At 33.6% G+C, this 14,708-nt stretch overlaps 1 protein-coding gene across 2 annotated transcripts; it reads left to right on the forward strand.

The window, feature by feature from the left end:
- The first annotated feature begins 101 nt into the window (after positions 1-101).
- LOC113497932 (adapter molecule Crk) lies at positions 102-10,733 on the forward strand. 2 transcript variants are annotated; one of them, XM_026877747.1, is made up of 7 exons: positions 102-587; positions 4,802-4,924; positions 5,255-5,507; positions 7,876-8,004; positions 8,552-8,665; positions 9,242-9,346; positions 9,746-10,733. In XM_026877747.1, exons 1-7 carry the CDS (start codon positions 538-540, stop codon positions 9,851-9,853), a joined length of 882 nt encoding a protein of 293 aa, XP_026733548.1. In that variant the 5' UTR covers positions 102-537; the 3' UTR covers positions 9,854-10,733. The 2 variants fall into 2 exon arrangements, with proteins under 2 accessions (XP_026733548.1, XP_026733549.1); XM_026877748.1 differs by having other exon boundaries at positions 9,251-9,346.
- Positions 10,734-14,708: the final 3,975 nt, after the last annotated feature.

The raw sequence follows: 14,708 nt of genomic DNA on the forward strand, positions 1-14,708 counted from the left end.
CAAAATGTGTTTTTCTGCTAAAAATAACTGTTTTTGCCATGTGTACACGACTCTTTATAATAGACAACAAGTTTTGAAGAAGATTATGCGTCAAAAATTAAAAAGCATGCAAATTTGTCTATGCTTCATCATCAGCGAAACTTCGCGTGTGTGTGATCAAGGAAGATTATTTATAATTCAGTTTTAATTATAGATTTCTTTTACTTACACATCCCAAACTTAGTTAGTACGGCGCGCTTGTGGACTGCGACGCTCCGTCGGCGCGCCACGAATGCGGAAACATGTGTTTTGATGTGAACATCCAATGATGATACATGACAACAAAATTATAATTTATCAGAGTTTATGTCTGTAGGAATTGTTTGTAAGACAGATAAAAGAGTGTTGTGAGATCGTGTACCAGCGGTGATTATTGTAACGGATTCGTGTGTGGCCGGTGATAAGTGATAAAGTGCAGTCATTTCCGGTGTGTTGTGCCGTGATGTGGGCGCCCCGGTGAAGTATCCTGCCTTATAGTTCTGAGGTCTCGGTTCAGGCATGGCGAACACGGGGATCGGGGTCTCTTTTGACCCTAATGACATGACCAGGTCAGCATTACGTCAAATTAATAATCTTTACTCAAGTAACCAACCATTCATAGTAATTCTTGTTTTCCTGCTACATCTGTTTATCTCTTTAATAAATGTACTACCATATACATACAAATACAAAATTTTTACATGTCCCGACTGCCTAAGCTTCATTTTCGTTGTATTTGACGACATAGTTGCCTTAACATTACGAATTTCATTGAAAAACCCAGTCTGTGGTTTCAAATGGCTAGACAGTAACAAAACTGCATATAAACAACCACAAAAGATGACACATAGCTTGCTAACAGTTAATGAAAACCTTTTTGTTTTAAATACCATAGTTTCCCCTATATTGCAAACAATATGCTTGTGAAAATGTTAAAAACATTTACATTTCTATGAGAATAAGACATAAACTATCATTCAAGTTTGAAAAATGGATTTATAAGTCTAAAAGTAAGTAACAGACTAGCTCAAGTTCTGACACAAATTTCACTGTTATATCTTTCAGTTAGAATTTACTATTCTAATATCTTTCACATTCCTGACAAAAAGTACATTTTAAATTAATACTACACACCCATCACATGATTAATTGCCATTTATTGATTGAACTTTGGGAAATACCCGCAGACTGTTATTTGAATTGCTTATTTAGCCTGTCAATGTTCCATAAGCCTCCATGGAACATTTATTATACATAGGGAACAAATAACAATAACAAAATTAAAAACTGAGACATAATGTCCACACTCTCTGATAGTCAACTAGCATTGCAGACAAAACAAAAACTAGATTTTTATTTTGCATTTTTCTTGAACAACCACATGAAAATGATCTATACCATTTGGCTGTCAAACCATTCAATCATCATTGCCTAATATGAAAAAACTATTAAACCTATGTACCAACATTAAGTCACCATAGTAACACATCCAACATATAAATAGCTACTTATAAATTTTGATAGCATCTCAACATTAACGGCTGTCCTAAAACATAACAAACTATTAACTAGCCAAGGTCAGTAAAGGATATTAAGAATACTTTGATACCAGTCTCACTATGAGATACTGTGTTACCTAGTGAAATGAGTTTTGGATCCTTTTGCCAGTCATTACATATCAAGAAAAAATACAGTACACAGCTGAATCAAGAGAGACCACAGTTGCAACTAGACCATTGTTATGTAAAATATAGACCATATCTCATTGACAAGTTTTCCTCTTCCGTGCCAATTTCCAAGAAGATCCATAAAAACTGAAACTTATACTAGGAAAATGTAGGAAGAAATAATCATTGAACATTAAATTTGTACCAATGCAAAGTTATATATGACATTGCAAGTTCTATTCATGATCTCCGTTTTTTGAAACATTCATCACAGCAATATTTAACTATTAAACACTTGTCTGATGTTTCAATCCATTTGCTTCCTCTGAGTATATATGTCATTAGGCAGTTGATAATTAACTGTTAGGGTGACACCAAGTGACTCAATGTCTAAAGACTACTAGGTGTCCTAGAATAATTTTCCCCATAGCAACAAGGTTGTGTATCAAGGATCTTATCAATTTATCAATGCTGCAAGTTAGGAGTTTAAAACCACATTTTATTTATGACTGATAGTGAATTCAGTGATACTGATGACTGTTTTAGTTAAACATCTGTGTTGAATGATAGCAAAAATTAAGCAAAAATACTATGTGCTTATTGGTTAGTAGTAATTTTGATATTCTGACCATAAGGAAAGTAATGAACGTATTTCATACTCTTTTTACATCTCACTGTTATCAAATTGTATCAATATTATGTATGTAGAAGCAACTAGATTTAATCTAATCAAAAACAAAAAATAATGAATCAAATTTCTCCAAAAAACTGTACTGTTCATAATTTTATGATAATTAAATTATCATATTCTAACACTACTGGTAATCAATTAAATAAAAAAAAATCAAATTATAAAAATGTGTGCTGCTAGACTCATCTACTAATTATTATTTTCCCACTGCAGGGCAAAGGCCTCTCTTACATCTACTAAATTAAATAACAAAAATATATCATACTAGCTGTTGCCCGCGACTTCGTCCCCGTGGTAAGAGGATATAAGCTATGATTTATACCTGCCCTGTTTTTTTCATTTTCCATTGTATCTTCGCTCCTATTAGTCGCAGCGTGATGATTTATAGCTTAAAGCCTTCCTCAATGAATGGTCTATTCAACACAAAAAGAATTTTTCAATTTGGACCAGTAGTTCCTGAGATTAGCGTGTTCAAGCAAACAAACAAACTCTTCAGCTTTATATATTAGTATAGATAAAAATTAGGCACGTCTATTAGAGCAGAAAATTATGGATGATGACTGGTATATATTCAAAAGAGAAAACAAAAGAATAATAACTGTACAAAAACATGCCAAATTAATATTTTGGAGACAATACTTCTTATATTTCTACTTATACTTGTTTTTTTTTTTACAAAAATAATGTCTTCTGTTGATTAGAGCTTCCAAATTCCCATAAGATTCCTGATAAGCATAAATGGATATCTTTACTAATCTTGGTGAGATTTTGTCTGAAACAAAAGCTGTACAAGTATTGAAGTTTTTGTCACATCATGGTTTTTATTTCATTATAACACATTTTTTCTAAAAAAAAAAAGTTCAAATTACATCTTCATATGAGATACTAAATATGTCTCCTCTGACTCCTTTTCAATGGTTAACAAAGTCAATGTCAACTTCTGTTTATAATTTCAGACCATCATATATGTAAATTTTTTACATTTTAAGATAGATTCAGATTCAAAATTGTTATCTGCAGCTGTGCCATTCCAGTTTAAATACCCCATTACTCTTCTCTTTTTATATCATGTAGCAAATCTTGAATGTTACTATATTACTTTGTACCCATTTGGCACAGAAGCAAGGTTAATAAACTAGATAAAGAGAAAAGTTCAACACCCTAATAACACAAATATTTTTGCAGTATTTACATATACATTAAAAATAATTCCAAATGCCTGCTTTAGAATCTGAATAGTTTTACTTGATGCTAGAGATATCTATGGTTAGTCCAATGACTGTCAAATGGGCCATTGGCCCTTCTGTAATAGAAACTAGTACTCTCTAATATAATAAAAATAGTAATAGTAATATGCTTTAAAGATGTGACATTACTTCCAACCAAATTTGAAATGACTGCATAGTTTGGTCACTGCTTTCTTAACTATAATCAGACCTGATTAAATGCTGTGTTTGTAACCTAGCTTGAGAGATTTAATCTAAATAAACTAACAGTATTATAATATTCAATAAAAACTTATTATCTTAACCTTTTAAGGCAGATTCTTTTGTGGTTTCTGAAACAATGGTTTACTCACGCGTATTTATCGGGATAGCCCAACTTGTTTCGGAACCAACCAAATGCGCCGTAGAAAGATATTTGTAATACTGTAAAAATTGTTTAGCCTTGATACCCCAAATCGGTGGTACTAATTTGTACAAAAACGTCTACACACTTAACATAAACTCTTTGAAATCATACTGTTGTCATTGTGTAAGCAAGACAACGCCATGCCTACTGTTTTGCCATCACGCTTCCGCGAGAACTTGACAAAACTGTAGTAAAGGCTCTGGTTAAAACAAAAACATTTTGTTCTTAATTACTACCTATTAGCTAACATTTTTAACCTTGAACTGTACTTTTGAGCAAACTGCTAATTTCTTACTTGTTTTGTTACATACTTAACTCTGAGGATTAAGGACTTCAATTCGATATTTTATATTGTTATAAAGCTTTTTTACTGCATTTGTTGTGAATTCACTAATGAAAATCTATTGTAAATCTTATACCTACCTTTCCAATACCTTTTATCAAGGCCAGTTTTATGAATCTACGCCACTCAGCTTTCCATGACTAACAACATGTAAACAACACCTTTTACTAAACACAAACACACACACAAAACCTAAGAGCCCCTTAATAGAAAGAAAATATAGGACACAATACAGACAAGCAACATTCAAACAAAAGTAAATGTTAAAACAATAGAAATAAAAAGAACAAGATAGAAAAAATATGCGTCACAAGCACGCGAAATGGCCCTTGCTCAGCATGTGCAGCGACCCTATGCGAGACAGTGTCGCGGCGCTGATTTTCAGCTAATAAAACCACTCTATACATGTAATATAATCTGCTAAATTAATTTTAATGTCTTTCCTTCCAGCTGGTACTTCCGTGAGCTATCGAGGGCTGAGGCCACGAGGTTACTCCTAAACGAGACGGAGAGCGGCGTCTTCCTGGTCAGGGATTCTAAAACAATCACTGGGGACTATGTGCTGTGTGTCAGGTTGGTTGTATTGCTTTTATTTTCTATTAGTTTTTTAATACAAGTTTAAAACTTTATTGTTAAGGTTCATTTATGTGATACGTGTGTTCATTTATGTGTTATGTGGCGTGTAGGATCCATCTACATGCATGCCATGCTATAATGGCAGAATGTACATGGGATGTGAATTCAAGGGATGAGAATTTCTAAATCACGACACAAAGATAACATGTTTAATTTTGGGAGTAGTTTAAAAAAACCCAACCCATACTGGATATGCACTGAGAATGTTCTAATGTAAAAATAAAAAATCATAATCATAGTTTTATAACTTTCGACATAATCTTACAGGGAAGACGACCGTGTATCCCACTACATAATAAACCGCGTCGTATCGGCCGACGGTGCGATCCGGTACCGGATCGGCGATCAGCTGTTCGCGGACATGCCGGCGCTGCTCGCGTTCTACCGGCTCCACTACCTGGACACGACGCCGCTGGTCAGGCCGCTGCCGCAGGCGCTGGCCAAGGTCGCCGCGCCACCGCCACAGCAACCCCATCAAGTTTTGGAGCTGGTGATAGCTAAATTTGACTTTTCTGGCAATGTGAGTATATTTTCAACTTAAGCTTAGGTACTTTATACATTTTGGAAGACAGGTAAAATGTGAAGCTATTATTAATATATGTAAATTGGATTAGTTTGGACCTCAAACCCATCTGCTTTAATTATCATAAATATATGGAGCAACTGATCAGAATTGTATTTGTTGATCTACATCTCAATTTACTAATCGAGATAAAAATGATAATGATTTATTAAGCTTATAGCGATATTATATGTCCGACGTAAAGTATCATTTTTTAATTAGTCCCATCTAATATGCGAATCATTCGTAGTATAAAAAAAATATAAGCATTTACTTAAACCGCATTAAGTTAACTTAATCTGCAACATAACCCTTATATCACAGACATAGACAAAGATCTATACTCTACTAAATTAAACCAAGAGACGAAAGCATAAAAATCCACGTCAGAAATTAAAAAAATATTTTCAGAACTGTCTGTTACATGACTAAGACATAGTTAAAATTAAATACGTTAATACAAGGAACGGAGATGATACATCGCGAAAAACAGGTCTCTAGTCAATGCGCTAATATTAGAAAAAGCAGTCATGTGTAAAGGTGTAGGTAATTTTTTACCTGAAACTTTGAAGGAATCAATAGAGCTATATTAGTCAGGAAGGTGTATTGATGGTTACCTACACATGTACCTAATTTGTTTATTTAAAACACAACTACAATTAGAAATTTAAATTATAATACGATACGTCGGGTAATTGATGGGCAAGCAGTGTTTAATGCTTTTTTTAAACATCAGTCAAGCTCAAGCATCAAGTTTGAAAATATTTTTTATCGTCAGTTACGTACCCCGGTGAATCCTTTTTAATGCATGGGTATGAACAACGCCCTAAGGAAAACTAGACATAAAAAAAATGCAAAATTTACATCATTTATATTTTTTATGAGTTGAATTACAATCAACAATGGCTTTCAAGTAGATTATTGTTTTCTCAAAAGTTTAATTTTTCGTCTGATTATGTAAAAATTAAAGAAACTAGCGAATTAAAAATTGATTGCAACATGCGATGGGACTAACCTATATAAATGTGTCAGATCTTTACTATAGATCTAATGTTTCTGGTACCTGTAAGTCGTAATGTAATTGAATAAATACGAACAACAAAAATATTAGTAGGAAAACATAAGTATGTGTCTCTCTCCCTATGTAGCACAATCATATTAGGTTACGGGACAAACTAAAGTTGGCAGACAGAAATTCAACTCCGTACAACGTTGTTAAGGATAGCGCTTTCAAACTAATAAGAAGACATATTTTCTATTAAGCCTATTTTGAGAATTAAGTATATAATTGTGTCAATTAAAATACGTGTTTTTTGTGATAGAGATAATATAAAATAATCGTTTCCTCTAAAATGCCACTGCACACCAAAGGCCTCTTGTTCTAAATCAAGCCTTCGGTATTTTTTTGTATCACATGTACCAAACGTATCTAAAAGAAACTAATAAAAAAAAAACGTTGTATTTATTGCCTATAGCCCTTTCCTCGAGTTCTTTTCTGTTATCAAAACTAAAGCATTAACAAATGGAACTTCTGCAAATAATATTAACATGACAAATATGTTTGGATAAAAATAATTCGGAAGTAACCGAGTTTATGGCAGATGGTCGTTGTTTATCCTATACTGATCTGACGCAGTGATATTTGTGAATATTTCATAGTGTATTCGGTTCCCGTTTGACGATAATTTATTTATAGAATCGCCCACGACTTTTGGCAGACGAAATATTATTACGTTCTTTTTTTTCGTCGATACGCTTAAAATTCAATCTATCTTCATAAAGAATTCCATCAGAATTATACTCCTGTATTAGAGAGGGATGCGTATTTTAAATCTATTTTACTTATAGATTGCTATCCCCCTTCTCCCCTATAGATTCTAAAAGGCATTTTCATTGTGTAAACAAGTTGTTTATAAATATATACTTTATGATGATACTTTATGTCTTATATTAAAATTGTTTCCTTAAAATCGTACGATGCTGAAAATAACCTGTCACAACCATTCATGTTCAGCCTATCTCATTCCCTTTAATATGAATTTCGGAAGTTGCAGGGCTAAAGGTACTTTTTTCCTCTGTTTTTTCAAATTTGATGCTCTATGTAAAAATGTTTTGAAATCAAACCAAATGTAGGTTTTTTGAAAACTTGGTGTAGGCATCATAGTCCTTTCGGATGTAAAGGATAGAAGTCACCTTTTTTCGTCAAATGTTCCTTTTTCCTCTGGATACCTGGATAGTTTACGGTTGATTTTCTTACATCGTAAGGGTGTATAGATAAGATTCATTAATTAAATAATGACATTGTAACTTTGTTGTATGCGTGCAGGACGCGGACGACCTCCCGTTCCGGCGCGGCGAGCGGCTGATGGTGATCAACCGCGACGAGGAGCAGTGGTGGACCGCCAGGAACAGCCTCGGACGCACCGGGTCCATACCAGTGCCTTATGTGCAGAGGGTAAGGAACTATATTACTATTGATCTTATGGCAGAAGAAATAAACGTTGCTGGAATTTTATCCCTTTTGGTTTCCATTATACTCGTGTTATTAGATATAGCTGATGATATTAGTTTATTTAAGTGACTGTGAATACTATTTTTACATGAGGTTAGAAAATCTATTTCTGTGAGGGAAAAGGTTATAGACTTTATTATAGGCTTTTTTATTGGGACATGATAGGTATATGGGAGATTTATTCAAAGAAAAATCTGTTTAGATCTCGCTATATTTGTTCCACAACCTTTTGGATACGAAAGACGTTTTCAAAAGTAAATTATAGATGACAACCCACTAATCAACAGTCAGCACGTCTTTGCTTAGTGTATAGTCATGAGCATGTCGCCTTTACTATGATAAAAAACTAACCCAAAGTGCATCTACCATGCTTTTATCTCTGTATCACCATAAGGTCGACTGTTAGACAATATCTAAGGCTTTAAGTCCGCCTCTGTACACGTTGTGCATAAAGAATAAATAAATAACCCTTGCCCCTGTCCCCCCGCAGATCCTGGACCCGTCGGGGCTGCCGTACCCCGCGGCCGAGGCGCTGAGCCACGTGGGCGACCCGCCCAGCCCGCCCGCCGCGCCCGCCGGCAAGCTGGCCCGGACCAACATGCAGGTGAGGGGGAACACAATATTTCTATCAGTTAGGAAATCATCGAATGACCCTTCCGGCTTTAGTTTGAGTGGAAGGGTGTGCCATACTTTTACTGACTTAAATCCACTCATGTTTCTTCCTTTGCCCTTTATGTGCCAAACCGGCGGTAATCCTTTCTGATTATTCCGCTAGAGACACACGTAACCTATGACAAGAATCACAAAACACAATTAGGTTTTACATTTAAACAATGATTTACTGACTCCCTATCTGAGGTTCTGACGGAACATAGTCGTCCAGATTTTTTTTGTTATAAACGACCCCTGTGCATTAAATCCATGTGTCGCAGGGGCTTCGCATAAATTCAAATCATATACGCGTAGATCACACAAATGCTTGTCCTACGCCCCGGCGTATGTGTGAAAAAAATATGTGACGTGTCGACTATCCAGGCAGGAAATATCTCGGATTACGAGATCAATTCAAGTCTCTTCACCTCGTATCTGTTTCAACAGCGACGTTTACAAAGATCTCGCAACCCTCCCACCTTCCTCTCCCCCACTAGTAGGTAGCTCCCCCATAAGTAACGTTGGCCAGGTGTTCCAGCGCACGCTGCCGGCGCTGGCGCGCGTGAAGCAGCCGCGCGTGCCCAACGCCTACGACAAGACTGCGCTCAAGCTGGAGGAGGGAGACATTATCAAAGTAAGACAAACATACTTATTTATAATAATGAGATTTAAATAGATGATTTAGAGACGCTTTGTGTATTTTTTTACTAGAAATGTATATCTTTCTTTTAGTCTTATTAGCTCTCAAAAGAACGAAAAAAAAAGATTCGCTTTGTTTGAATCGTATGAAATTGTTGCGAAAAATTTGTTGCGAATGTCGTTGATAATTTACAGTATCAGCTATCTCCAAAGTAAATAGCATCACAATGAAGACTAATTGTAAGATAATTTGTTATGAGTCTGATTAAAGAGTGTCATACAGCCACTAAAAAAAGAACTGACAAACTTCCGTCTTTAAAAATTTGTGTGATTTCATCTGTAAAATCTGTTACTTGAACTATAACATACTAAGTCATAATGAAACCTTTTCCAGGTGACAAAAATCAACATAAACGGTCAATGGGAGGGCGAGTTGAACGGTAAAATAGGTCATTTCCCATTCACATGCGTCGAGTTCCTGGACGAGAACACGACCAGTTAAAACTGTGACGTCACGGCCATATTCCATGACTCTATGGTTTTATGGTAGGCTATGGACTCTGCCCACCGATTCAAGGGCTTATATGCACAAAATACAAGTTTATACTACGATTTCTAATCCTATATTTAAATGGCGACGTTAATGAAGTTAAGCAACTTAATTCGCGGCTTAGAATTTGATGGGTAGCAAGGTTTTTCAATAATTGTTGAGTTATTAAGAATACTCTGTTAATCGTAATTGTTAACTTAACTGTATATCAAAACAGTTTCGTTAAAGAATTACCGAACTACCCACCAATTAAAATGTTTAAATATGGGATTAAAATACAAAAATAACAGAAATATGTGCTGACAACATTAAGTTAACACATTCTTTGTAAAGCAGACTTATTATTATACTTACGCAGGACGCACAAACATGTATACATTATTATTATTATATAAAGCGTATTATGAAGTTTTATAACCATTATAGGTCAATTATTCTTATACCGACGGCATAAGCTACAATTTCTTGCAAGATCGCAAGAATTTTGATACAAGAATCTGGCACAAGCAATCCACAGTTAACTCTATCAAATGATTATAAATCATCATTTAAATAATATAATAATTATACTCAAGGTGTTGCTGAATCTTGTTAATATCGAATCCAATTGCCAGTAGTTTTACCAAATGGATATGAGGAACAGGATTTAAAAAAGATTCACAATAACAAAGGCTAGCTAATTGGTTCAATAGAGGAATAAAACCTATTTTGGTTTTGAAACATCATAACAATGCTTTAAAATTGTGTAAAAAAAATATATATATTATTTTTATTAAAATTACAAGCAAAATTGTAAATCGACATTATTGAGATTATAAGAAACTCATTGTAATGTATATTTATTTCAAAATCTTGCATTTTACTGCATTTTCTAATTCGTATTATAAATCATTTTTACCTATTCCTATCATCGTTTTTAATGTATGACATTTTTGTATGTATTATATTATTATTTTGTTATGACATAATTGCAATTTAAATTATTGAGATCACCTATACATGGACTTACTTGTTTCAAACGATAGAAAAGAATTTTCTTTTCCCCTTTTTTAATATGGATGTTCAATCCGCGCACGAGCGGTTGACGGAACAAGTATGCGTATAGGTGGCCTTATTCATCCACTGTGTAACATAGTGCCAATACAAGCCAAACTACTTCAGTCTGTATTACTTGAACATGGAGACATCTTTTAAAGTATTACATTTTAGCATCTTATCAGAGTTGGGGAAGAGAGAAATCAGTGGAAGAGCGACTTTTAGTGCGTCACCACGAGTCCACAACTGTAATAGAATAAGGCATATAACAAAAACAACTGTCTACTCCATCCGACAGATTTCCAAAGAATATTGGATACGTGTTTTTATTTTATCTCTTAAACACAAAATTATATAGACACAGTGATCTAAAATCCTTTGTGACGTCACTTGCTAGTAAGCTTTTTAATAGCAAGTGATGTTTCTAGCCCCCACTACCATAAGTTTAATCATCTTCTTCCTTACTTTTTGATACCTTGGTAAAATACGTATTACGTATGTATTGGAAATCTGTCTCAACGACTAAACAGATTTATATTATTAGATTAAGGGCCGATTTTTCAATCGCCAGATAACTTTTATTCGACAGCTTTTGTATAGAAAATATGTCAAACGGCCATATTTATTCCTCAGACAAAAGTTATCTGACGATTGAAAAATCGGGCCTTAGTGAAACACTTTTTTACTTTGAAACGTGGACCCACATCTTTGATATTACAATTATTGTCATAACAAAATAAGTAATATATTATTACAAAATTAATATCATGAAGCTTACTTCGGCTCGAAGGACCATTTTCGAATGTCTAGCAACTAATCGTACGGCTTGTTGTTCAATTAACATTAGTTCAAATAGACATTAACGTTTATAATTAAAAACAATTGTTCATAATCATGTACAGTAAGGACCAGTCTTTTAATGAAAATGTAAGAAGCGAACGAAGTTGTAACAATTTTGTTGATGTAGTTTTTATTATAGTTTATTTGTTTAGGTAAATGTATGTTTTTTTTTTATATTTCAGATTATTTTATTTACATTCAGAGATTTTACAATGTGCTTTAAAATATTGTCTGATTTTTTTGTGGAAGCGAGAGGGCGCTATGTGTTTTCTTGCTTGCACAAGTGTGATAATGATATGAAGAAATTCATATCATAGCGCAGAGTTCATACGAAAGAAAGTATTCTTTCTGTAAACATAATTATATTATATTTTATTTACACTAGAATCAAAAACTTTACTATTTTCATTAGATCTTTTATTTTTATAATTACTCAAACAAATAAGCTATAATTTAATAACATCTTTTATAATATTCGTAGAACGAAATGTAATACCCTAACAGGGTTTATTGTTTATTTATGACTCAGGAACTGATTTACATTGTAAAGATAATCTCGATTTTACAATACCAGTCGATTTAATTATTATTTCAATTTGTGAAAAGTCGAAATATCACGTCGCTTAAAATAGTACAATGGTCTTACCATAGGATAAAATTGTTGTGAGAAGCCGCTCCATACAATATACTGTATTCAGGTCAAATCGGTTTAATGAGAAAACTTTTATATCCTGACTTCCTTTGCACTAGAGAAATGATTGAAATGATTTAAGAAACGACTTCCGCAGTAAAGAATATAATACTTATGTCGCGGGGTGTTTCACAAACATTCAGGTCACATGCACAAAGACACCCAGACTCAGGACAAGCATTCGTGCTTTACAAATGTTTACGATCGCCGGTGAGTGTTGATCTTCACCAGTCTCCTATCCGTGCAACAAAGAATCCTGAAGTCCTTTTAATACTAGTGTTAAATCTACTGGTATTGTATCACGAGAGGACCACATTCGACATATTGTTTCCTTGACCTAAAACCATAGTTATAAGACACAAACGCACCAAGCATAAACTGTTTACTCATATACATATAATTGTAATTACAGTTACTTAGGATTTTGATGATCAGATATTTATTTAATTATCAAGAATTCTCAGATAAATAAGTTAACAAAGATTGCTTGATAGCTTGCATTTTTCATAGCTGTGAAGTGACTATATTATCATGTAGTATTGCATTTATTTTGATAACCTCAGTATCTGTCATGGTATCTGTATCATTGACTATGTTTTGAGCGTCCATATCACAAGTGTCTGGACACTTTTCGATCTTCAAAAACTAAGATCTTATTAATAATTTTCCACACTTTTACACCTAAGTACTATGAAACATGCTTAATAAATTTGCCGTTCACGAGAATACAAAGCACTTTTGAAGTGTCTTAGTTAAATGAATATCTGGTTATCATTCGCAACAATTGTTTCCATTAGGAATTGATATTTATATTGTATACATCGAACGTTATTTGACTGTTAGCTTTATAACGTTTTTTAATGTTGTACTTTTTTTGACAGTTGAATATTGACGCGCCCGCCATCTTGTAATGGCGGATTGTGGATTGAGGTGTAGAAAGTGAATACAAGAAACAATTCATGAAGTTATTATGTTTAATATCGCCTCAAAATATAATAATATTAGCCTATAGCGGTTTTACTGCTGGATAAAAACTTCTTCCCCTAAAATATTATACCGTTTTTGCTAACATATTTACACAACGTATGAGATTGCGTTTTATATTTTACTTTATTAAGTAGTCAGGAATTAATAGCTATAGGCTAACTTAAAATAAGACTTAGCGAGAAGAGGTTTTAGTTTTTATCATGCCATCTCACTTATACAAATATGTTAAAAAGAGATACAGCTATTGCTATGTACACCTCAGTCCACAAAACACAATGGAATTGCGACTAAAGTCATTTCTATATAAATCACTAGTAAGTGTAGAGAGCTCGATTAAAACTCACTTTACATAAACATATATGTATGTAGTAATATATAAAATATACTCGAGTCACAGGCGATAACGCGAATTGTACTCTATAGCATTAAGATAAAGTCTATTTTATTATGACAAGTATATTTTCTTATAACCAGATTTTTTTTGAAATACCAAACAGGCGATCGCGTTCTTCCATTGTTTTTTTTTTACCATTAGTTGATAGTTGTAATGTGTTGACGTTTGTAAATATTATTTTCTATCGATATTTCTTGTGACTTGAGTTGTTTTTTTAAGTACCCTCATTTTTGGCGTGTTTATACAAAAACAGATCGTATTATAAAGTCATTGTGGTTGTATTTAGATAATATTGCTTTTTGATGCCATTAATAATATCAAATTTTCAAAACTTTCCTTGTGTGCATGGCATTAAAGTTCATTTTCACTATTCTGTAAGGTATACAATGTTAATATCTATTTATACGTACATTCATTCATACACCCAATGCCTGCTGCTTACCTACAGCTTTTTTACATTGTTACATAAATGCCTCACTTATTGGTGAAAGTAACCCATTATCTGGTGAAGTCTGTTTTTGTATAAGACAAAATGGGGAGTCCTTCCAAAATATACGATAGTCAATATTTTTATAACACGCAGGTGCAAGAAGTATTTAGTTTAGTATTACATTAGTCGGTTGGCCAAGGGATTGATTTATCTAAGTTGTTGCCAGATCAATAGAGAGTTAATAATACTAACTTCTTTGTACAATTTCTTTTGTTTTGTCTGTCAAGGTATATATTGTTTGTTACCTTAGCTGTTTGACCTAATAATTTTCTTGTAATTTAACCTCAAATATTGTAAAAGATAGTACATTATATTGTATTAAAGGCTATCTGAAAAAAGTGAGGGTGTCAGTGATCTTGGCCCAACCAAA

This window comes from Trichoplusia ni, chromosome 10 (genome assembly GCF_003590095.1).
Source record: "Trichoplusia ni isolate ovarian cell line Hi5 chromosome 10, tn1, whole genome shotgun sequence".
NCBI classification, from domain to species: domain Eukaryota; kingdom Metazoa; phylum Arthropoda; class Insecta; order Lepidoptera; family Noctuidae; genus Trichoplusia; species Trichoplusia ni.